This window comes from Paramacrobiotus metropolitanus, unplaced genomic scaffold, assembly GCF_019649055.1.
Source record: "Paramacrobiotus metropolitanus isolate TYO unplaced genomic scaffold, Prichtersi_v1.0 Parri_scaffold0000033, whole genome shotgun sequence".
NCBI lineage: Eukaryota > Metazoa > Tardigrada > Eutardigrada > Parachela > Macrobiotidae > Paramacrobiotus > Paramacrobiotus metropolitanus.
Window position 1 is genome coordinate 1,097,549 of NW_026570253.1, and position 24,232 is coordinate 1,121,780.

The following is a 24,232-nucleotide window of genomic DNA, read 5'->3' on the forward strand; positions in this document are numbered from 1 at the left end:
CTACGGTATAAGAAATTTAGAACTATGAACACAGCGTGCGATGAAGGATATTCAATCAATGCTTTGATCCAGTGAGGAAATTCAGCTTATAAATGCTGCTTCCGGAGTGGGGATGCAACCTTCATTGAAGTCTTCTCGGTGGCAAGTGCCTATATATATTGCGTTTAATTCTTACAACGACAAGTGACAACTGACCACAAAGCCTCTTGCGACGACAGGAAAAAGAACAAAAAACACGACTTGAATTTTGTTGTTAGTATTAAGCCTGGTTCATTCGTTCGTTAACAAGTTTTAATTCAGTTTGGCGGTACAAAACAGTCATAAGTTTTCTACAAAAAAATGAAATATTTACAAATTTCACAGTCTTAGCCGACAACGGAAATAGGCGGGCTAAACTGCGCACAGAACATATCGTCTAAATAAGCCGATGCTGGTGCTGTTCCCATGACAAAGGCCGCAATCACGCGTTGGATTTCGATGCAGATCCGCTGCCGCAGGTATTCCGTCGCCCGCAATTTCCTGTTTCCTGTCGTATCATCTTCCCGAGTTCGGCGACCAAGCGAGAGGCGTCCGGTCCGACGAAGGTGCGATTAATTGATTAAACCGTCTTACTGCACGGAACACGTAGCCTTGAGGAATGTCCCGATATTTCGCCACTTTATTCTGCTCTGCAGCAGGCCGCGGCTGCCCCCGCTGGTTTCGATGTTGCCGCGATAAAATACCGTACACATACATATGACTTCCCAAGTTAACATTACTCCTCTTTCCCAAGGGACCAATCGCATTTCTTCTCGCCATTGGTTCGGGTTAGGCCAGCCGGTGGTTCCAGTTCCGTTTTAACACCAGCTGACGCGAAGGCGGCTTCATAAAGTGTTGTTAAAGCAGCAGTGTCTGGGCTTCCGGTCCCGGCTTTTTTGTAACAGACCCTGGTAACCTCGCGAGTCGGTCCATTAATGCAGTTGCAACGGTGTGGAGTGGTGATCGGTACTCCGAGACGATCGAAGGATTCGAAGCTAGGCCGAGAGCGATTCCGAGAAGTGAGTGTTGTGGTTTACTCGTGCACGTTATTGTTATGCATGTTGTACAAGTACAATCACTACAATGTACGTACTGGGCTGTAATTTTTATTCACGTAATGAGCAGCAAATTCTTCACACATTCTAGTGTAAATGAATCGTGAGAAAGAGAAAGCACAAGCGAGTTACACAGCAACATCTACGAACATAGGCGGGCGAATAACAGAATAGAATGATTTAGTCTAACAAAAATGTAAATTTGCGCCGGTGGTGCTGTTCGGGCTGTTCCCATTATACTATAATTATACAGATGCGGCGTTTCCTCGTCGAATCTGTGTATGCTGACCCGTTGACGCAGAACTCTATTGCTCGCAATTCGCCTGCTGCTGGATCATCTTTCCTGGCACGTTAAGCAGTCGGGTGGCTTCTGGTCCGAATGTTTCGTAGGTCCCGCAGCCCAGCTGCGAGAACCAGTAATCCTGGGTGATGTTGCAGTTCAATGCGGTATTTCTCGGTTTATTTCTTCGTATAAGTACGTATTAGTACGATACTGTACTAACAGTACTGTTTACCTGACTGCAGCTCACCACCTTGCGGGGGGTACCCTCGTGAATGTTATTATAATTGAATCTGTCGCCTATCGGCCAGTTTAGCAGGCCATTTTTCGGATTTTCCACCTAGCCACAAGCCACTCATGCGTGTCAAGGTCGTACGTGTGCCGTAACATGCGCTACGGAGTCATAGACCAAAGGAAGGTGAGCATACAGATATGTATATCGGTTGTTAGTCTGCATCTCTCTGTCCCCTACCTTTTCTTCACAGGATCTCTTTATGGACTTATGGTCAGTTATTGAAATGAACCTGTTGTCTTGTTTCGTCTTTATTCGTATATTCCATGTATAGTGCCTGGTGCTAGTGCAACTTGTTTATTGCAAGATCTAACGATTTCATCAGTTCCTTCGTAACTTTTAACTTGGAATCGCAGAATCAGATACAGTAGGTAAGTGCAGTACATCAACCTCTGCGGAAAGCTGCTTGCAATCCTTGCATACTGCGTGTTATTTTTTACCGTAGTCGTTTTTAACGATAAGTAAGTGGTACTAACATTTTAAACATTTAAGTGATTTTGGCGATTAATCGTCCATACTTCAAGTATCTTCCACACATTTAACGGTAGTTGGTTGGCAGTTGCCGTTGACACTGTGTAGCCTTTGTTTTCGTTTTTCTTCGGTTTTGTTGCTGCAGCTCGCAAGCTCCTTTTCGCAGAATATTATATGTCTTTGCAAAGTACTTAGAACTAGCTCGAGTATACGTTATTTGCAGAGGAATGGAATGCAGCGCAGTCATCTTCTAAAGCGGGATGTTTGGATTAAGCAAGAAGAAGGACAAGCAGAACGGCAAAAAGAATGATGCCAAATCCGGGAAGAGCCGTCCCGAGATCAGTGCACCGTCCAATTTCGAGCATCGCTTCCACACTGATTTCGATCCAGCCAAGGGGGGATTCGTGGGGCTGCCGCCACAAGTAAGCTTTTTAACAGTAAAATACTAAAATTGGAGTTTTATTTTAGCGTTCCAATATGTGTTCCCAATATTGCGCTGCTTGCAAACTCTTGTTAACTGTACTGAGTTTACTTGTATTGAAAACAGATTGATAATCATTGAAAAGTTAAATTATCACCGCTCAGTGACGAATTTATGTCGTGCTTCGTGCTTGAGCCTGATAAAAAATTTACAAACTTGTGCAAAAAAAATCGCAAGGTATTGTTACGTATTTTGTTAGCGCGAGAGTACACTTATCAACCATAATTACAGTGGGCCAGTATAATCGGTGCATCTGCGGACAACTCCGCTCGGAACCGCAAGAATGTACTGCTGTACAGCACATCCGATTCCACCCCTCCCCCAACCACCACCGCAGCCGTCCCGCCGACCCTGCCTTCCAACGGTTACCACGCCCAACCGGGACCGGGACAGGTTACCCACCATAAGGCCGCCATTCGCCCTCCCCTCCTCCCTCCGGGACCGCGTGTCACCTTCTCGCCCGCTCTGCCACAGCGCGCTCTGATCTCGCCGAATACTTCCACACCACGGCCCCACTACGTCCGTATTCCTGCAAATGCGGCGCAGAACTGCGTACCGGTGATCGCTGTTCCGCCCACTATGCACGGCGGCTCGAGTACGCTGGAGTACCGTCGTAACGGTGCGCTTCCCACTCAAACATTTGCGGATGCGAGGGTTCCCTTACAGCAGCTCCACACGGTGGATGGACGGATGCGGGAGGGTCTCGGGGGACCCAAAGTAAGGGTTCCTCCCCCGTACATGGACGCTATTGCTGCTCAGGTGTGTAGAATAGGATTATCGGCATAAAAAAGCATCGTTTTTTTCCCTGTATTTCTTAAAGAATTTTATTTTTCTTTACCGTTTGACTTTTCTGTGTTTGGACTTTTTGATTTTACACCGAGTTTACTCACTTGATTTGTAAACTTGGTGTGGAAGAAATAATACATTTTGATCGAAATTGAGTAAGTAAAAGTTTGTTTTATTACTTCCTTAATTATTCACGCCGTATACATATTATGAATGAAGACTGTCTCGCGAAATATTCGTCGTTTACTTTATCTTAGGACAGGAATGACTCTTAATTAGGAGACACTTGTCGGACAAGTTGCTGCCGCTGGGCGATGTCCGTTAGACTTTGCGTAGGCCGTCTGTCTGAGTACTTTGATTGATGTCTGACCTTCAGAAACGTGCATATCACCCATGGACAGCATGGCTTTAACCGTATTATAATCATCATAATTTATGTTATAGGCGCATCCCGGCCCCTTAAGTCCGCGTTACGTTCCGCCCAACACCGCATTCTTCCCTCCAGCAGTCAACGGAACCCTGCCTCGTCCAGCTTCTAACGGGATGGCTCCGCATTCAACACCCAATGGAATGATGCCGTATCCAGGGCCAAACGGAATGACGCCCCACCGACCGTCTGCCAACGGTGTCTCCAACGGCAAACCCGTGCCGAACGGGATTCTCCATGCTAAACCAGTATTGGTCTATCCGACCACGATCTCTTCCTTGGTGCCGATGCCGGCGGAACCGCGGAAATCGCCCCAGTTGCCGCCGTATCCGGATACCTATCCCCATCATGCGCGTATGCCGCAGTCGCAGTCGGCGCACGCCAGTCTGGGCCTGCAGCCGCAGCGAACGGAAATGCGCTTTGTGACGCCCGGTGGTGCCGTTCATGATATGAAGCCGATGTCGGATCACCTGCCATTGCCACCATTGTCATTACTGCAGCCGGAAGAAGAGAAGAAAGAGACGACTCAAGTGGGCAAGGTGTCACCGCCAAGACCACAGGAAGTGCCGAAATTGCCGGTTGGTGGCACTGCGTCAGAACGAATGGTGTCGAATACGGCCATGACGCCACAACAGATGCTTTCGCATGAGCAGTTTCGCGCTGCTCTCAGTGTAAGTGTTTTTATGTAAAAGTGGTTACGAATTTTATGCGTTAAGTTTTTTTACAGACTTGTGAACTGAATACCTTAAATATGAAGGAAACCGTAAATGAAATTATCAAAGCGCTCGAAAAAACGTTATTTCAACAAAGCTCGCGAAAAATTAAGGAACTATCGACTAACGTTAAGCAAGTGTTTAATTCTAATTTATGTCGCTGTGAAAATGCTGGGTAATATGCCGTAGGGAAAAGTATATAATTTATCATTGCACAATAGAGCGAATAAGATCTTAGTAAATGGCTGCCGTTTATTCGTGGCAGAAGCTTTACCAAAGCACTCTGTGAAATTCGATCATTTATTTGTGCAGTTGGTCGTCAATTCTGAAGACCCACGGGAAATCCTTACTGACTTTATGAAGATTGGAGAAGGTTCGACGGGAATTGTCTGCATCGCCAAGCAGACTGACGAGGACAACGGACGCATTGTCGCCGTCAAACGGATGGATCTGCGTAAACAACAACGGCGCGAACTGCTGTTCAATGAGGTATGTCTACTGAATTGCCAATTAGATGAACTGACTGCAGTGTCAGTGTGATTGGGGTTACAACGCGCGATGTTTACTTTGCACCCGTATCATGACACGAGGCACCCCAGATTTTGCATTGTTGTCTTGTCAACATGGAAATTACATTCGGATACATGATAACAATTATAGAAGGGTGTATTGTATTATCTTCGGAGCTTTTGAATCGCATTTTATACCCTCTGAAACCGAGTATCGGTCTCCGCTGAACGAAGTGTGTGTAGCATCCCACATCTGTAGAAAAAAGATATAAAATAATTTATGCGTTTTCGTTTCGTAGGTCGTCATTATGCGCGACTATCATCATCCTAACATTGTGGAAATGTATGATAGTTATCTGGTTGATGATGAACTGTGGGTGGTGATGGAGTATTTGGAAGGCGGTGCTCTGACAGATATTGTTACCAGCAGCAGCCGGTAATTTCGAGAATTACTTCTTACATAGTAATTTACTAGCTGGTGGCGCCTTGTAATTACCTTCCGTGGTTGATTTTGACGTTTTTATTAAGTACGAGAAGCTTTTTGAACAGGTGCAGAGTAGAAGATAACCTGTTTTTTGTCATAGAAAAACGCGGACCACATTTACTTTTAATTTGTGTCGTAGTGTTTTCGGCGTGGATTAAATCATGGATATGTGTATATCTGTGGGAAAAGAACGATCTAATTGTTTCACAATTTAACACGGGATTTTGTCGTTTCTTAGATTGGATGAGGAGCAAATAGCCACCGTTGCCTTACAATGTATTTCTGCGCTGGCTTATCTGCATTCTCAAGGCGTTGTACACCGGGATATAAAATCCGATTCAATACTACTGCACAGCGACGGCAGGGTTAAATTGTCCGATTTCGGCTTCTGTGCACAGGTTAATAAGGACACACCCAAAAGAAAGTCTCTCGTCGGTACTCCTTATTGGATGGGTAAGCTATACCCGCTAAAATAATACTCCAAAACGAAATTTTTAATACTCATTAGCCGACAAAGCTGGTTTCAGCTTGCAAAAAATGTTTTGCTTACTGAGCTTATCGTTGCAGCACCGGAAGTGATTTCTCGTTTGCCGTATGGTACGGAAGTCGACATTTGGTCATTAGGTATTATGATTATGGAAATGGTGGATGGAGAACCACCATTCTTCAACGAACCGCCTCTACAGGTTTGTCTTACGCGAGTACCGTTACTTTGTTTAGCCAGTTGTTTAAATACCTATCATCAGTGCAGTCTTTTATTCTGATATCGGTGATTTTGTTTCGTTTGTAGGCAATGCGTCACATTCGTGATATGCCGCCGCCTCGGCTGAAGAATGTCCAGCGTGTATCACCCCGCCTACTCAACTTCCTCGATATAATGTTAGTGCGAGATCCGGCCGAACGGGCCACCGCCCGAGAACTGCTGCAGCACCCATTTCTTAAGCAAGCTGGACACCCCTATTCACTCGTTCCACTGCTAAATGCCGCCGTAGCTCAGCGGCTGCCCGAAACTCTTCAAGGTATACTGCGTTTTTCAAACACAAACGTCGATTTGAAGATTGATTTGTGTGCTGCGTTAATACCCATATTTTGCTAGGATTATCCATTCAGGAGCACGAGCACAAGACATGTGCGGTGGCCAATGGCCACTGAAATCATAGCCTATTGGTGGTCCATAGGAATAGCTATGGCGGATTTATTTTTGTAAACGCTTTTGCCTGTAATCTTGTATCGCCCTCTGTTGTTAGCCTGGTTTAACCGAGATGTTGATGATCCACACGGTTAGTCTGCTGTCTTACTTATATCTCGCTTAGCGAATTTTTTCTGTCTTTGGAATTGTCCCATGTCGGACGCTACTCTGATTTAACTTATCCTCATGCTGTAGATCTGCCGAGTTGCTCACTTTTGTATGGCACGTTGCAATAAGTTTAATTTTTAGATTTTGTACCCCGTAATTTTTAGTTGTTTCACTTAAATTCAGCCGGCGATGCTGCCAAATAAATTCTTTTTCCCAAACTTCGCAAGCAGTTCCAGACGCTCCGTTATTAAGCACTCTCGTGTTCTTTAATTACGATCAAAAAGCAATGCTGTATTAACCTGTTAGAAATAACAATTTCGTTTATTCCGCTTTGTTTGTTCGTTCGACGGTCTACGTCAGTGCACGGTAAAGTGCCCACTGCCCATCTCTTGCATGCTCGGAAAAAAGTCGAAACGAACGCCTGCGATGTCAAATAAGTAAACATCATTATGAGTCCATGCTTTCCATTAATTATAAAGTATTCTTACGAAATTATCAGCACTACAACATTTTTCGATTGCATGATGATATCGGGTATGGTGTTATCGGAATTTTTACCGCAACGACAGTTTCTGGAGTATCTGCAACCTTTTTCATCGCGTACGATTTCCCGTACATGTCATCCATACGGTTCAGATTTGAAAACAGTGATTAGTAACAACAATCCGCACATTCCCAGTAAAACAGCAATTTGAACCGCTCAAATGTGAAAACAGTATTAAACCGATGTGACGCCACAGTCATCTGCTCTGTATCGTAACTTGCTCAGGTAACACAATGAAAAACAAATTCTACAAAAATCAGAAACATAACCAACATACCCGAATAATTAGCAATAAACCACCAATAAAACTGGCTGAGATGCAGTCGGGAAATTGGGAGCAGAGCTCCGCGGGTGTCCTCATTTGGGTTGCGTGGCCTGCAGGGGATTGCGGAGGACCAGAATGACGCTGTCGCCGCGCAGAAACATCTTGGAGATGAAACGGTCCTTGTTGACGGGTTTGCCCTTCTTCTGGCCCTTCCCGGACTTCGGGTTCTCCGTCCACATCTCCTTGACATTCTCCAACACCATATTACAGTGCCTGCAAGGGAATACAGTCACAGTACCGATCAGCGAAAGTGTGCTTGAACAGGCAGCGGGTTCGTCCCTGTTTCAGCGTACCTGTCGAAGGCTTTGACGCGCGCAAGGAGCTTTCGATTGTTTCGACAGTTGATCAGAATTTGGGTGTTATTCTTGACGGACTGAGTGAGGACGGAGAGTGGTCCGGTGCGGAATTCTTCCTCTTCGAGCTTCTGCAGCTCATCTTGAGTCATTTCACTTTTGGGCTTCGCAGCAGTCCTAATCAAGAAATGTGCGCGTACAGTTAACAGTTATAATGCCACATACGCGAAGTGTATTAACTTACGCCATGATCAGAGCAGGGTACGAAATGGAATGGCTTCGTCAATGTAAAACAATTAAATCTGAATTTATTGTGCGCAAAAAAACAGAGAAAACCTATTTAATAGTAATGTTTAATATAAAAAAATTGCTCACATAAAAGTTTTATTGTCGTTGAGAACCTTTCAAATGAATATGCAAGACATGCAAGTTGCAAGCTACCGTACCGCGAACGCAGTGGATAGTTTAATAGCTGCCGTTTGAGTGGGGTAGCCTTAGAGACATTCTCGAAACGGCCTCGTAAGGTCACTGTACAAATTTCTCACAAGTCACAACTATAATAATTAATAATTATCAAGTGTAGTAAATAGTAAATACTGAACTTGATGACTGCGGTACTTATGATATGCTAGGCCAATTTTAGCAAAACTTTTCCCCAGTATTTCCACAACCCTTTATTTTAAAATAAAGTTTCAGAAGGTTTTAATACCCAAAAAACACGAGTTGATCGACATATACAATTTTATTAGTGGCTTGCATATTTATTTTCTACCGCATATTTGTATTTATGGTATCGCTTCCTCTATTTTCTTGCATATTTATTTTTATGGTATCGCTTCCTGGTACTACTTAGACTACAATAGTTGTTCCCGGGACAGTTTCAGCGCTACAATAGTTTTTATGGCATTTTTTATTGACAGACCAAAGCAAAAATCGCAATGAACAAAAGTGTACAAAGTACCCGTATCTCATTGTTTGATTTAAATCTGAATTTAAAAAATTGCAAAATAATGAAAATTTAAATAAATAGCTACTAACCCACAGCTAAATCTTAAATCAGTCATCATTTTTGCAGTGTATGAAAACAGTGTTTAGCATCAGCGGGTTTCCAAAAGGCAAACAACACGGAAGGAATCATTTTCCTACATCAGACTGCAAAATCGCTTCTTTCTTGGCGTAATCAGTCGCACAGCAGTATCGAAGATTTCCTTGACACCTTCGCCCCGTATAGCGGAGCATTCTAAATATGCAAGAGCGTGAATTTTCGCGGCAACTTGCTTACCGACATCCGGCTTGATCGGTTCCTGAAAAAAAATGATCAATAACGTTTCCGGAATTTGACGTGTATTTACTTGACGTATATCGGTATATGTACTATTTAACAATGATACAAAAGTAACAAAAAAAGCACCGCATTGCAGAACGAAACTGTTTGCGAGATTCTGACAAACCTTCGTGGTGAACAATATAGACAAAAGAAAAACCTGCATGTATAAAAATAAACTTCAGAAAACATCCTATACCATTCCTTTGCTGGCCAAATGTTGCATCACTTTCTGGTCCGACCGGAGATCCTTTTTCGTTCCCACCAAAATTATTGGTTTTTTGTGGCAATAATTTTCTAGCTAGGCAAATGAAGGAGTTACCCATTTTTGATCGTGGGTGCAAAAATCAGCGCGGCTTGCGGTTTACCTCTGGTAACCATTTTTCTTGCGCATTAATCAAGCTCGCTGGATGAGCAATGGAAAAGACCAGCAGGATAACATCGGTGTCCGGATAACCCAAGGCCCGCAAACTGTCTGGAAATGTTTTGAGTGTTGATGCTTATTGTTAGTATGCGCACAGTAAGCATCCAATGTAATTGCGAAGTACATTCATTACCGTATTCTTCCTGACCCGCGGTGTCCCATAATTCGAGATGCACCTGTGCATATTCAATAAATTTTACAAAACAAAAAAAATTGTTCATTTGCACTTACAATAAGCCGATTTCGTTCAAATTTCAGCTCGTATGCTTGGTAAATACCGTATATGTACTTACAGTATCTATGCAGCTATTTTGCGCTTACGCGTACTGTATTGTACATCAAAGTCAAAGTTTGTAGAAATACAGAAATCAATAATAATTTCTTCTAACGTGCAACGGCAAAATATTCATATGAATAAGATCTGTTTGTTGACGGCGCACGGACTTATACATTTGCATCTTTATACAAATTACCAATCACTGTATGCTAATAATGGGTACCACATTGATTTGAATTGTTTGACATGAATGCGAAACATTATTATGACATTGTTATGAAATTAATTATAATATTATTAATTGTGACATAAATTATGAAAAAAAGATTATATAATTATGTAAATGGCAATATTATCACGTCTAGTAATGTAATGGTAATGCCATTGGAATTGTGGCATTGTGCAAATAAGAATACGGACTGTAACGGACAGTACGGTAAGTATTATACATATTACATATGCATACAAAAGTCATATTCATATGTACATACAGTGTTACCAAGGCATAACACATTTATATTTATATTTTGCCATGCATGGTATTACTGTGCATATAAGTGGACAGACTGTAAACTCACCGTTTTCCCGGCCACTTGTACATCCTTTGTAGTCATATCAAAAACAGTGGGATCATGTTCCACTGGAAAATAGTTTTTGGTGAAGACGGTTAACAAGGAGGTTTTACCGCATCCGCCATCGCCCACCACGATCAGCTTATACCTGTCCATTTTCGATTTCGATCCGGCTCCCATTTTTATCGGGAGGTATAGGCTGTTTCATGGAAATGAAAAACTGATCAAACCAAAAAGCGATCCCAAATTTCGCTAACAAACAATTTTAAAGATTACAGCTAGTGATATGTCCATAAGATCGTTCTCCATTAATGTGGAATTAGCCACATGGAGTTCCTGTCGGTGAGCAGAACGGCACATGGATTTTCTTATCTTCTCCGCAAAATATAACGCGATAAGTTAATACTTACTAACAACAAAACAATGAGTGAAGTTAGTGAAGAAAGCTGACAGATAGCGTAGGACAATTACGTAACTGTAAGAAAACGCAGCAGTAAGCACGCACAGTGTGCACAGTGTGTTGCATCTGTATCTGCATATCCTATGAGTAGGGCTGGAGTAGGTTTTTTATTACCTCCCACGTCAGTCGTTTCGGCGCACCGTCATTTTCCCTTTTTTTAGGATTTCTGTTATCCAGCATCTGTTTTTACATTCATGCACGTTTATCAATTAACAACATGGTAGCATTCCTGTGTTACCCAAACGAAAGAAGTTTTAATCCAATAATAATGCTTAATGCACGCAGAAATATTCGAGCAGGAAACAGAACTCACGATTTTCCCCACAATATGAATAACCACGAAAGCAGCAATCACAGTTCGGCCGGACAACCGGAATATATGCGTTAAAGCAGAGAGCAAGTACGAGATGACCTTTCCTTTCGTTTGAGCAGGGCATGCCGGACAGCGGTCAGAAAGAGATCGGTTACGCCTTGGCTCGTCTTGGCTGAGCATTCCAGATACGCTTTGGCTCCTATCCGAAATGCCAGCGCTTCGCCTTCGATTTTCTCTATGTACGGCTACAAATTACAGAAAAGAAGACCAAAATTAATCAGAATTGCATTGGGCTCGGGCCTGCTGATCGGTGTACGTTTAATTCAGACGCCTACTCCGTATTTGCACTACAGATCTGGGATTACCGAAAAAATAAGGGAAGCATTAAATGCTCAAATTGCTTAAAAAATGCGAAATGCTCAAATTGCTTTGAATTGGCAAAATCGGGGCACATTGCGGCAAACAGCAGTTACCACATCTGTTCTCGTAGAAAGGTCAACACGTTAACTAACAATGACCTCGCGACAAATGCTTACCGCTTCAACAGTTGAGGATTCATCGTTTTTTACCGCTCTAAGGTCAGTTTTGTTGCCAACCAAAATCACAGGGATGCCGGGACAAAAATGTCTGACCTGAAATTGTCCTGGTTTCATTAAAAAAGACGGGCATAAAGTTAGATTGGGAACTCACATAATAATATGCTAAACGTTATGCCAGCAGCGAAAGCATAAAGTGAAAAAGTACATGAAAGGTGGTTAAATAATATAATTATAATTTTGAAGCCTAAATAGGAATCAGTGACGAGTGGAAAAATGCTTTCCCTTCTGTACCTCAGGCGACCATTTCTCAGATACGTTTTGCAGACTGGTGGGATTATCCACGGAATAGACAATAATAACAGCGTCGGACTCTCTATAACTCAGCGGTCGCAATCTGTGTACACAAAAAAAAACGATTCATGGAAGAATCTTTGACTTTTCTACACGAAGAAAAAAGCAAGTTAGAAAAAACGCAGCTTCTTTTCATTCACCTATCAAAATCTTCCTGTCCGGCCGTATCCCATAAAGTAGTTTCTACCTGAAATAAAACCAACAATTTCAAATACAAGTACAAGTATAATCGCACATTGCAACTGCAAACTAGGGTTTGCACTTCAAGGCGCGGCTTACAATGTACTTACGTATCTGTATATCTATATCTAATACCGTATTACCTATTAATCGTAAGATTGCGCGCTGTTGTAGAAAGCTTCGCTACTAATACGTACCCGCATGAAAGTGATGCGGAAAAACTATGCTGATTTGGTCGTGTTTCCGTATATTTCCAATTAAACTTTGCGCATATTCGAGTGTTGCTATTATGTAGTTAGTTGGTCGTCTCTAAATCGCATCCCAGGTATGCGCTCAGATACGGACGCTTCATCGCTTGCGCACATTTTAACAGCACTTTGCAGAACGTTCAATTTTCCAACGGAGCTGGCGCGAAATCCGATCGACTTCGACCATTGAATTTCTAGCCAACTGGGCTTTTAATTGAAGGAGAAAAATATAATAGCATAGATTTTTTAAAAGTCGTTAGTTTCAGAAATCGTGCAGAATAAACGAATCCAGAATGCGCACGTTCGCATTCTGACCGCATCACTTTCGTGTGGGGTATCTGCATAAACCTTATGCACAGACGTCTACAAAAGTTTATCAAATTGCCGTAAATGTATGCAATTAACTGCAGATACTGTTATACGAGAAAGGTAAAACATTCTCAGTGGATGCATACTTTTAGTCCTACTTTACATCATGCTCGCTCAGTTTAACGTAACGTCCAACATTTGTTTACTGTTGCAACTCTGCAAGACTGCATCCTATCGGCTTGCCCAAAAACGGTATTATATGGGCCGAAATAGGCTACTTGGTCCAAGAAATACCTTTTTGTTATCAATGATGACATCGGTAACGAAATTCTCGAACACCGTGGGAATATGCACCGATGGGAAGGTTTTATTGCAGAATACCATTAGCAGGCTGGTTTTCCCACACACTGGATCTCCGACAACAACCACTTTGGCGCAGCGAACTTTCGGCTGATTAGTCATTATCGTCCCACATCGGATGAAGACATTAGCGTCCACTGGCGCAATGATTACCAAATTGTGTAATTATTCGTACTGCATTATTTCAATATATTGAAAGGAAACTATTAAACTGATGCTTAGTGATCTATACTGTTGCGAGATCGTTTTACTGGTCAGATTCAGCTACGTATTTGTACTCCTCGATTCTGCTGCACACAAAAATTAATTAAACAATTCTAACATCGCACTGTGAAGAGGGTACGGTAGCGACTTCTTGAGTATTCGTACAGGTACAAAATCAAACACCGGTAAAAGGTGCTTAATCTCATTAATTTTATCATTTAACGGTAAGCATGATTACTGTATTCGATAAGGTTACCGTACGGCGCTACACTGCATGATACATCATCGTGACGTACGAGTATACTTACATGCAAAAATTTCCAGGTCCACAGAATCAAACCTTATCAAAAATTCTTACAGATAAAACCAGTAAAATCGGTTTTTAAGCCTTTTATAGATGCTTCATACAGGTACAGTCACGGTGTAAAAGGTTTACCCTATCCACCTTGGTACAGTGTTCACAATCAGTACATAATTATACAAATATATAATATATATAAAGGTACTGTACTTCTACAATACCTCCCTTAATGCTCGCAGTTCATTTACCGTAATTTCACACATATCGTTTTGCATTTAAGTATAAATTCATTTTAAGTAGATATGTACTTCCTTACTTCTACGGTATTTATTTAAACATTATTACTACTGTTTACTATAAACACAAACACGCTGATTTTTGGTAGCAGTGAGACGTCCGCAGTTAATCGAATTTTGTTTTAACTGGTTGTAACTGAAATAAAGCGCCAAATGTCGCCCAACACCATGAACCCAGCCGAATATAGATATTGTACATACAATAGTAACAATACTTTACAGTATTGTACGAAACACATACATATCTGTAGAACATCTAATACTGTCTGTACTGTCACTTATAAAATGGGTTAATAATTTCTCTATACAACGATCTTTTTCAGGGCACCAAAACCGAGCAAAACATGCAAGCATTAGATCGTAATGCATTATTTAGCCATTATTCAAATCTTTGTGGCCAAGTTGCTGTTCCCTCAAACAAATGCTCCCCGAAGTCTTGATCAAGAGATCAAACATTTTTCCATTTTCCAGTCAGTGATTACCCATTTCATCCTTAAAAATTCAAAGTGCTGCTACGGATATTTGGCTAGTGAGCAGTTCTTAAAATCGAGACAATATCCAATAAGTCACGCGGCTGGCTCCAATGGATTTACGGCAACCTCAGTCAGTGCAATGATTTACAAGCTTTTGCCTTTTCGCCTTTTCCTGCTGTTTTCCAAGCTGTTGATCATTTTCGTGTTGCCAGCAGCGGATTCTCAGCTAGTTTTATGCAGGTGAATGTAATTTTTCTCCAATCACTTTCAGATCAATTGTGCGAGGATCTTGTACCATTTGCAGCTGTCTTCTACCGCGCCTCAGCAGCGCCTCAATGCGCATGGATTCTTTGAGAGGAATACTCGCGTTGGCTTTGAATTCCTGGCGTATACGATCGCGGAATCCCGGTTTCGCTGATGTTGCTTTTATCAGCTCTCTGTATAAATGAAGAACTTGCTGTGACAACTTGGAGCGGACCATAGCGAAGCAAATGGTGCAGTGCAGAGGAATCTTCCGTGCTATTTGGGGGTACTTCGTATTGGACTTCCACTTTCCAGAAGGATCCAACTCATCCAAGGTGGATTCCAAGGTGGATTTGACGTAATAGAATAAAGTCCAGTATGATCACAAGGCTGATGATTGATGATCATTAATTTGCAGAAAGTTTATCCAAACTGCAGCGCGTACAGTCGATTAAAATCAAAACTAAACTCACAAGTCAGTTAAAAAAATCGAAAAGTTACAAAGACACCTAACGGGCGGCCACCTCGGGGGAGGCGGCCAAGTGGCAGGCGGTTTAAGAGTTAGAAGCGCCACCTGGTGTTTGTATAATTGATTGAATGTTGGTTAATGAAGAAGAATGGTTAATGAAGTTGGAAGTATGGTTGTGCGTAGGACTCCGATAGAGACGCAGCTCAGTTAGTTTATAACATACATAAACTAACTGAGCATATTTATAACATACACCTGACTCTAAATCCCACCTCCTTTGAGCTGGCAGTAAGTGTTGGTTGGGCGCAGTTGGGCGCATACTTATAACACACACCTGACAATAAATGCTACCTCCTACGAGCTGGCAGTAAGTGTTGGTTGGGCGCAGTTGGGCGCATACTTATAACACACACCTGACTTTAACTGCTACCTCCTACGAGCTGGCAGTAACTGTTGGTTGGGCGCAGTTGGGCGCATATTTATAACACACACCTGACTCTAAATGCTACCTCCTACGAGCTGGCAGTAAATGCTGGTTGGGCGCAGTTGGACGCATATTTTAAAATTTACCCATCTTAATTTTTAATTTTATTTTCACTTATTGTTACCACACATCAGCTGACTTTCGGTTTGTATAATCGGTATGATCCCGATCAGGATAGCATAATACAACTGTTCTTTTCGTTAAGGCCGTTTTGTTCTAATGCATATTTTGTACTCGTACCATGATAATTATTAAAGGTTCTCAGCTACCAGTAAGTTGTTACTTGGACTCAGTAGGTCGCATATTTATAAAATATTATGATCTACTCAAACTTGAAAACAAAGAAATTGCCTTATTTATTTCGTCCTTTAGTTATTGGTAACTTTAAAAGTTAATTACTACAAAACCAATACAAAATAACAAAATAATAGTTTATTTCAGTATAAGAAAAATACTAAGATACAAACTTTACAAGTATTAAACGAGTAATTCAACATAACTACATCACATAGATAATAATACCGCACCACCACTGTCAGATAATAATACCACAGATAACTATAATGCACTTAGAAAAATGGTATAATGGCGGTAATAAATTCATGAATCGCTCAAATAACAACAATAAAAATGAAAACGATTGGTCCATCTCAAAGTAAAAGCAACGGTTCATGCTATTCCATTCATTTATTTCGTTTCTTCGGAGTTCCTGCATAAACAAATAAGTGGTAAATAAATAAATTCAGAAAAAATAAATTTTAAATTAATAATTATATTTAAATTCTTACCAACAGATCGTTTGCTGGAGTCAGGCTGCAGTACGGTTGTATTGTCGTCAGTGACAACAATATCCATAGCACTTCCTGGAATTTCGTCTATCAAAATAAAAATTCATTATTAATTTTGAAGATTAATAATTAATTTATTCTCGTAAAAAAGGTTATACCTGGCTTTTTTTCTTCCATATACGTTTTGCTGATTGTTTCTTTGCTCCGACCCTATATGAATATTTTATAAAAATTAAAAATTATAACTTGTGTTAATATCTTGTTATATTTATGAAACGTTTTTATTGCTAACTTCAATATAAGCATAAGACTGTTTCAGTATGACGCGATATTGCTTATTCATAGCTGAAAAATCGTGAATCCCAATCAATCCGCTTTGATGCGCAGCAGCTGAATGTCCAAATAATTGCTGCTGAATTTGATTATATCCCACAACATCCACAACACCACTGTCGTCAACGATTTGCAACTACAATAACAAAAGAATTTATAATATAAATTAGAACCTTATGCTTCATGACTATCGTAATTACAGTTATTGGCTTGTAGACAAATGTAACTTCCGATGATTTCGGCTCAGTCAAAGATAATAATTAACCATAATTTTATTAAAATATGAACTGCCAAATATTTGTTCTTTTATCTGTTTCTTAGGTTTCTTAGGTTTCTTACTCTTTTCACACTTTCGCTTAACACCTCTTTTTTCCATCTTTGTATAACTTACCCAAATTCTTGTCCCCCATTTTCGTTTCAATACCTTAAAAAACCAGCAAATAAAAATTTTTGCACAATCAAATTAAATTAAAACACTTACCAATAAAAACCATACACCTAAAATGGCATGTATACAAAAACAACTCAAACATACAACCAAACAACCGCAACAAAAATCGGAATGAAAGTCATGTTCTCCAAATTTTTCCGATTTTAATCTACAATAAAAAACATTTGTAAACCTCTAAACGGAATATTGCACCCACCTGTCTCTCATAACTCCAACTTCACTTGCCAATCTCAAAACGGATCAAAATACCCTAAAATACTGAGTGATACGGAACGTTGCACCCACCTGTTTCTTCAAAATATTTACTAGATTTAGTAAAATAAAAATCCAAATACAACAGACTTCACATCATACGGATCGTTACACCCACCTGTTTCTTCAAAATATCTTATTCCCACACACATAATCATTCATCCATAACTACATTTACTCCAAAACATACCCAGATTCAAACCATAAAACCAATCAACTTTACAGTACATTATACGCATCATATACTATATACGCATACGCATCATATACTATCGCAACATATACTATACAATAAACCATACGGAGCACTACATCCACCTGTTTCTTCAATTTGATTTTATCAACTACAATATCTACACAACATAACTCTAAAAATCCCAAATAAATTTTCTATAATGCCACTTATTCTTTCTATATTTTACCAGAATATACTTTTCCATTTTTTCCATAATTTAATTTCTATTTTCCTTCATATGATCCATATTTTCCTTTTCTTTCATCATTTATTAACATAAATATTATAACTACCTTCCTATTATTGATAACGTCAGTTACCGGTTACAGAAAGTCCTCTGCAGTTAAGTAAACTGCATTTATGTAAACTGTCCCAGATAACAGTCTCAAAAACGACCTATACGTCGTGCAACAACCTACTCTAGCGATACCGGTGTTTAGTGAAAATAAGTAAGCGCTCGCTACTATTTTAAAAATTCTATAGTAATGCACCATTAATGTGCTGCACATTTGAATTCTCACAGAAAAAATGATTGGATGTAGTTGGAAAAAGTATATCAATAAGCGTCAGTGAATATAACAATGAATACCGCGCAACACCATAGTAAGTACTACAGTAAAACTGTAAATAGTATAGCTGTTTTCTGGGCACTTCATCAGTTGGTAGTCGATTGAAAGTTAATCTTGATCGAAGTGAATAAAAGAACAAATAACGTTCGCCACAAAGCAAAAAGATAAGAAAGAAAATAAAATTAAGTAATAAATTTAGTAAACGCAGTAATGGAATAATATATTTTCCTACTATGTTTCAAGAGTTGTCATAACTGGCACTTGACTAATAAAAAACATAAAAATCGCAAAAATAACAAAACACCCCCCCGAAACACTCAAACCCCAAAAAAGCATTAAAATTTTAACATGAAATTCCAAAAAAATCTACACGAGCAAAAAATCTCTCCTTCTCATATTCTTTCTGACTAACGACTAATGTATCTCTTCGTTATGAGAGGTAATTACCAAAAGTCATTACAACAAAACTCCTAGCTCGTTATACTAGTAAGTTACATTATTGATAATGTTAAGTACTAAAAGTTCTACTAGTAGCACGTTAAAAATTTTTTATCTTTCACACTAGCGAAAAGCAGCTGCACTACATGATATTATCTACACACCAAACATCCGAATATACAGATATACTGTATAACATCCTTAAAACTCCGTAGATATCCTTAAAACTCCGTTTAAACCACACTACCATAAAGCCAAAGCCAACCAATTCTCTAATTATTCCTTAATATCTTTTAATCTATTCAACTTAGAAAACCAAATGCAACAAAAAATTACCAATAATGACAAAAATTCACTAAAAAAATTTCTTACTTGTCACAAATCTGCCAAAATCCATTCAAACACCTCTTTCCAGGCACTCCAAACCACTCTCCACCTTACTACAACAACCTTTGCTATCAAACTATCAAATAAGATCTTACAACACAATCCACACAACAAACTTCTCACAATTTCCCTTAACCAACTAAATTTCCACCGCACTCCGATTTCCTTTTATATACCCACAACACACTATACTTCACAAAACCACCAATCACCAGCAAATACCTACCTCCCCCATCCGATAACTTCCAATCAAAAATCATTTCGTCAGAGAACTTTAAAAGCGGCCTCATTTATATCGAAACACCCAACCCGAAAATCGTCCTTGACAGGACACATATGGCTAAACTACTGCTTCTACAAAAAAGACTACCCTTACAAATTCTACACAACAGAGCCATATGGTCTCGGGTGCTAAACACCCTCTGTCGCGATGGCAACCCCCCATCGCCTGCCGGAAAAACCGTTTTTTGAAAACGATTTTTGAAATTTTGAAATGGCCCTACCACCGTCCGACTCCGCTGCATATGTGCACTCTGCGAGTCTGCACAGCCATAAGGAAGCTGTGGGTGGGTACGGCATAGTGTCGCGTAGTGCGCCTCCCGCGGGGGTAAATCGACATACTTTTCGTAGTTAGCCCACGCCTCGCCACTGATCAATCCACACCATACGCCATCCGCAAAAGTCGTGACCGAAAATCTACGTCACTGCGGTTCTGTTTAAGTAAACTTCGTCGAATTCTGGAGTCTTTTCTGATAACGGACGACCATCCGGTTGCGTGTGGTTCGAATGGCTGATAACATTGGAGATATTCCGCCTTCCGGCGGTGGAGGTTTTTTCAAACGCATGTGTTTGGCTCGCGATCGTCCAGCTGCTTTTGCAGTGGCAGTCAATTCTGAACTTGCTGGTTGTGTTAAATCTCCTGACTCACCTATGGACACTTCCGAATGCTCGCAGAATGGTGCTCCGGCTTCCAGGAGCCCGAACGATCTACCAAATGGAGAAAACAACAATTATACGGGGAAAAAATTGGTCGAGGAGGTAGTGGCGTTATTGCTGAAGACATGGGAAAATCGAGCAAATAAGAATGGCAAAATTGTGGATTTCCTTTTGCCAGAAGATATGAAGGTAGGAAGCACGATGTGGTACATGCATGATACATCATATCTGTGCACGATATTGATATGCATGGAAAATATTTGTTTTACTTTCCCATTTTAATTTCGAATAGAAGTCATTCGATTTGGCAGTAGCGGATACGGGGAATTCAGAGGATAAAATGGTGGAAATCTGCAAACAGATAGTGGATCTCAGTCTGCATGCTGGTGCGAATCAGATTATTAAATCAGTTATCAATATTATTATTATTATCAATTTTGTTAAATCAGTTATTAGCAATGAGTGCAATTATTGTGCACTGACTGCACTTACGACAGCGGACAGCCGCAAAATAATTTCGCAGTTTGCCAAATTTAACCGAAGTTGCTTAGTTTTTGTTATTGGTTTTTTGAAGGGCATCCCGCTTTCTTCAATCAGTTGTGGGGAGGATTGGACGAGTACGGATTAATGAGCGCCTGGATGGTCGAAGCACTGCACACAAGCGTGTGAGGAAAATTCAGCGTAGAGAAGATAAATTATTAATATAGTCAAAATTAATAGCAACATTATGTTACTTACTGACATACGTACGTGTTGCAGCATTCACAAAGTGTTCGTAATATAAATTAATCAGTACGTGAAATTGTGCAAATAATTGCGTTTTTTTTGCAAGTTGTTGGTTTTGTGTATTTCGGTCCTGATTTCAGTAGGGTGTGCAGTTTCAAGCCGCCAGTTTGCTAGGCCGTGTACCTATAATCTATCCAGTACCCATTATTTTCTATTAAGTTTCTTGCAACAAGCCAGTAAGCTTATTATATGAAAATAAAATTTACTCTCTAAAGCTACGTCGAATTCAGGTATGCTGCGCAAAATTGGCGATGTGGGCGCTCGAAGAAGCGCGAAAAAGCGCTCTGGATATTATCATATGGTTTTTTTCTGTTTGTATTCGAATCAAGCCATTTTATAAGTACGGTGTGGTTCTAGGTACACTTACGAAGTTGCACCGTCGTTTACCTTGATGGAGTTATACATGATTCGCTATGTTGGGAAAGAACTTATCGGATACACCGACGAAGATGACATCGACGGATTATTTAATCCGGGTAAGTGGTACGGCATTGCATATATTTATTACGAATTATATCTATATTGATATTTATTTATTACATTATTTTATATTTATTTAATATTGTTGTAGTGTTTATTATTTACATGTATTATTAGTTTTGTATTTCGTTTTAATAATGTGGAAGCATTTGCTAACACCATGTGGGTTTTCAAATGTTTATCAGTGAATTTTTTTAAGTTTTAATAAGTAAAGTCATCATTTAATGTCCTTACAGTTAATGTTGATGTCTTGTTTTTATTTCGTACTTGCGTATATCGCTAAATTCGTCTTCAATAGGCGGTTCGATTTCCAACATACTCGGCATGCATTTGGCTCGTTATCGGTACCAACCGGACGTCAAAAAGAAGGGCAATGCCACATTCGATAAACCCTTAATCATCCTTACATCCGAAGAAGTATGTCCTTTAGTGCATTGGAATTTTGGCAGTGGGTTCAAGAGATTTCATTGCAGTGCCACTATAGTCTACAGAAAGGAGCATCCGTTATGGGTCTGGGTACCGATAATGTCTGGAAGGTGGCGGTCGATGAATTCGGCTGTATGATACCAGAAGAACTGGAGAGGCGAATCAAAGAAGCTCATGAGCAAGGTGTTGTGCCATTTTTTGTGTCTGCCACCAGTGGAACGACCGTTTTCGGAGCTTTCGATCCTCTGGATGCGATTGCGGATATATGCCAAAAATACAACATTTGGATGCATGTTGACGTAAGTGGGTGTTTATTTAATGGTTTCTTTCTGAGATTTTTAGGCTACGTACGGACACATGTTAGAAACTGCTGAAGATCTTGAATTTCCGGTTGAAATAGATCTACGAAAAAATTGGCTCAGAAACAATTCGACTTTTTTTCCGGGGTTATTTGCCGACTTTTTTTCCGGGGTTTCCGGGGTTATTGAATGATGGATTCTCAGTTTGATGAACCGGTTTTGCAGGCAGCATGGGGCGGAGCCGCAATGGTTTCACCGAAGCTGAGCTATTTAGTGAAAGGGATCAACCGGTAGGCCTAACCTTTAACTGGTTTTGGGTTAAATCTCACAGTTCAGATCGAGAATGGACCACACCATTGTTTTTTTTAATCTGGTCTGATTGCGAGTTTACTAGGAAGGTGCAGCAATTTGTGTATATTTTCAGAGCGGATTCGGTTATTTGGAACCCACATAAAATGCTAGGACTTCCTTTACAGACGGCTATGTTCATTACAAAACATAAGGCACGATAAGTGACACAGATAACTGCGTTCATATTATGCCATATAACTATGGACCAGCAGATTTACCTTAAACTGGGATTTGATTTACTACAGAAATTGTTACACGAGTGCAACTCCAATAAATCATCCTATTTATTTCAAAGTGATAAATTCTACGATATGGACTACGATATCGGTGATAAAACATTCATGTGTGGACGAAAGAATGATGCCTTGAAATTGTGGCTGTCGTGGAAGGGAAGAGGCCGATCACATTTGGCCGCGGCTGTGGAGAACGCCTTTGACATGGCTGAATATCTCGCGTCACTGATCCGCGAAAAAGAGGGATTCCATTTGGTCATCCCAAAGGTATGTGTTTCGTGTTTTATCCTGGCATGATATTTACACATTGATAATAGTATGTGAGACAATGGTTAAAAAGCTGCGTTCATATAGCGGCGTTTTTTGTTTTAGGTGCAGTGCACAAACGTTTGCTTTTACTATATCCCTCCGAGTGTGAGAAGCAATGTGGACTGGAACTCTGACAAATTTCGCGAAAGTATTGGAAAGGTAGGTTTCTTCTGGTGTTTTGCTGTCACTTGAACAGGTACTGCAATAGAACTCAAAATGGCAGGGTTATGACCTCGAGTATTTACAATGAAAACAATTTTTAAGCCTTTGAAAGATTGGTACTCATTTGCATCCGTTATGATGTTAGAAAGGTCAGATGGTAACCCCCGCCAACACAGACACTTGACCACTGGACGACGAACTTGCATTCTGTACACTTTTCTATTCATCCCTATTCTAGGTCGCTCCTCGATTGAAGCAACGAATGATGGAGCAAGGGACGTTATTCATTGGATACCAGCCGCATGAGAATCGCAAGCTACCCAATTTTTTTCGGATGGTGATACACTGCAATCCACCGGCTACCAAAGATAGCATGAAGTTTGTTGTAGATGAAATTGATCGACTTGGTTCTGATTTGTAGCGACTGTGAGCTTTGTTCTGAACAATGCTTATAATATTGGATTTTTAAATATAATATTTGATTGAAAGTTTGAAACAGCGTGATATCCGGCTCATGCACGACCTAGTAGTTCCTGTCTTTAATCGAAATGACTGTTAATGATTTTATAATGTTAGGAAATAATAAACGGTTTATTAACCAAAAAGCGAACTTTGCAGTTTTGTCAGCACCCCATTATTTCTGTTCTCGAGGCAAGCCTCTGTCGAAATGCTACTCTAACTATTTGTAAGTACCGGTAAGCACAAGACAGTTTTTCTTGTCTTGTGGGTACCTACGATTTGCAAGTTTAAAAAAAGGAAGAGAGACGAGCCACTAGCGTTGTGCATCTATGAGTTGAATTAAATTAATTGCTGTGATTGTATATTCATATCATTGATCTAACCCGCAATAATCAAAACTGATAAATTTGCATGAATAATTAAGACGTATTTGATGTATATTCCTATTCAGTTCCCAAATTTAAGGAGTGAAATTAAATTACTGTAACAGTATTATGCATTCGTACGACTAAGCGCGCGCGGTTTGAAGCCACCCA

The 24,232-nt window shown here is 40.3% G+C and overlaps 5 protein-coding genes and 1 long non-coding RNA gene across 16 annotated transcripts; 2 read left to right on the forward strand and 4 right to left on the reverse strand.

Moving 5' to 3' along the window:
• Nucleotides 1-653: 653 nt before the first annotated feature.
• Nucleotides 654-7,022, forward strand: LOC129589231 (serine/threonine-protein kinase PAK 6-like). Of its 4 annotated transcripts, none has more exons than XM_055483835.1 (13): nucleotides 654-1,037; nucleotides 1,327-1,771; nucleotides 1,839-1,858; nucleotides 1,920-2,012; nucleotides 2,340-2,538; nucleotides 2,829-3,356; nucleotides 3,828-4,481; nucleotides 4,836-5,012; nucleotides 5,332-5,468; nucleotides 5,755-5,969; nucleotides 6,084-6,202; nucleotides 6,307-6,535; nucleotides 6,613-7,022. In XM_055483835.1, the coding sequence occupies exons 5-13, from the start codon at nucleotides 2,377-2,379 to the stop codon at nucleotides 6,666-6,668; spliced, it is 2,277 nt and encodes a 758-aa protein (XP_055339810.1). In that variant the 5' UTR covers nucleotides 654-1,037; nucleotides 1,327-1,771; nucleotides 1,839-1,858; nucleotides 1,920-2,012; nucleotides 2,340-2,376; the 3' UTR covers nucleotides 6,669-7,022. The 4 variants fall into 4 exon arrangements, with proteins under 4 accessions (XP_055339810.1, XP_055339809.1, XP_055339807.1 ...); XM_055483834.1 differs by having other exon boundaries at nucleotides 655-1,037; nucleotides 1,920-2,016; XM_055483832.1 differs by lacking the exons at nucleotides 654-1,037; nucleotides 1,327-1,771 and having other exon boundaries at nucleotides 1,780-2,016.
• A 368-nt stretch (nucleotides 7,023-7,390) lies between these two features.
• LOC129589132 (small nuclear ribonucleoprotein Sm D2-like) lies at nucleotides 7,391-8,395 on the reverse strand. Its single transcript, XM_055483680.1, has 3 exons — nucleotides 8,220-8,395; nucleotides 7,976-8,152; nucleotides 7,391-7,895 (listed from the first exon to the last, which is right to left on the reverse strand). Exons 1-3 carry the CDS (start codon nucleotides 8,222-8,224, stop codon nucleotides 7,715-7,717), a joined length of 363 nt encoding a protein of 120 aa, XP_055339655.1. The 5' UTR covers nucleotides 8,225-8,395; the 3' UTR covers nucleotides 7,391-7,714.
• Nucleotides 8,396-8,694: 299 nt separating this feature from the next.
• On the reverse strand, nucleotides 8,695-10,916 carry LOC129589112 (ras-like GTP-binding protein Rho1). Of its 2 annotated transcripts, XM_055483644.1 has the most exons (6): nucleotides 10,849-10,916; nucleotides 10,579-10,771; nucleotides 9,857-9,899; nucleotides 9,668-9,774; nucleotides 9,499-9,600; nucleotides 8,696-9,279 (listed from the first exon to the last, which is right to left on the reverse strand). In XM_055483644.1, the coding sequence occupies exons 2-6, from the start codon at nucleotides 10,750-10,752 to the stop codon at nucleotides 9,118-9,120; spliced, it is 588 nt and encodes a 195-aa protein (XP_055339619.1). In that variant the 5' UTR covers nucleotides 10,753-10,771; nucleotides 10,849-10,916; the 3' UTR covers nucleotides 8,696-9,117. The 2 variants fall into 2 exon arrangements, with proteins under 2 accessions (XP_055339620.1, XP_055339619.1); XM_055483645.1 differs by lacking the exon at nucleotides 10,849-10,916 and having other exon boundaries at nucleotides 8,695-9,279.
• A 101-nt stretch (nucleotides 10,917-11,017) lies between these two features.
• On the reverse strand, nucleotides 11,018-13,684 carry LOC129589111 (ras-like GTP-binding protein Rho1). The gene is made up of 6 exons (XM_055483643.1): nucleotides 13,267-13,684; nucleotides 12,376-12,422; nucleotides 12,176-12,278; nucleotides 11,882-11,977; nucleotides 11,147-11,590; nucleotides 11,018-11,047 (listed from the first exon to the last, which is right to left on the reverse strand). Exons 1-5 carry the CDS (start codon nucleotides 13,432-13,434, stop codon nucleotides 11,417-11,419), a joined length of 588 nt encoding a protein of 195 aa, XP_055339618.1. The 5' UTR covers nucleotides 13,435-13,684; the 3' UTR covers nucleotides 11,018-11,047; nucleotides 11,147-11,416.
• Nucleotides 13,685-16,329: 2,645 nt separating this feature from the next.
• On the reverse strand, nucleotides 16,330-19,748 carry LOC129589114 (uncharacterized). Of its 7 annotated transcripts, XR_008690567.1 has the most exons (7): nucleotides 19,482-19,748; nucleotides 19,241-19,308; nucleotides 17,315-17,624; nucleotides 16,883-17,059; nucleotides 16,749-16,800; nucleotides 16,591-16,677; nucleotides 16,330-16,511 (listed from the first exon to the last, which is right to left on the reverse strand). It is a non-coding gene; the product is annotated as an uncharacterized LOC129589114 (long non-coding RNA). The 7 variants fall into 7 exon arrangements; XR_008690568.1 differs by having other exon boundaries at nucleotides 17,315-17,522; nucleotides 19,241-19,748; XR_008690565.1 differs by having other exon boundaries at nucleotides 19,241-19,748.
• A 114-nt stretch (nucleotides 19,749-19,862) lies between these two features.
• Nucleotides 19,863-23,842, forward strand: LOC129589110 (cysteine sulfinic acid decarboxylase-like). Its single transcript, XM_055483642.1, has 11 exons — nucleotides 19,863-20,380; nucleotides 20,484-20,577; nucleotides 20,766-20,856; nucleotides 21,335-21,453; nucleotides 21,756-21,874; nucleotides 21,931-22,182; nucleotides 22,408-22,472; nucleotides 22,607-22,685; nucleotides 22,779-23,033; nucleotides 23,139-23,234; nucleotides 23,476-23,842. The coding sequence occupies exons 1-11, from the start codon at nucleotides 20,042-20,044 to the stop codon at nucleotides 23,656-23,658; spliced, it is 1,692 nt and encodes a 563-aa protein (XP_055339617.1). The 5' UTR covers nucleotides 19,863-20,041; the 3' UTR covers nucleotides 23,659-23,842.
• Nucleotides 23,843-24,232: the final 390 nt, after the last annotated feature.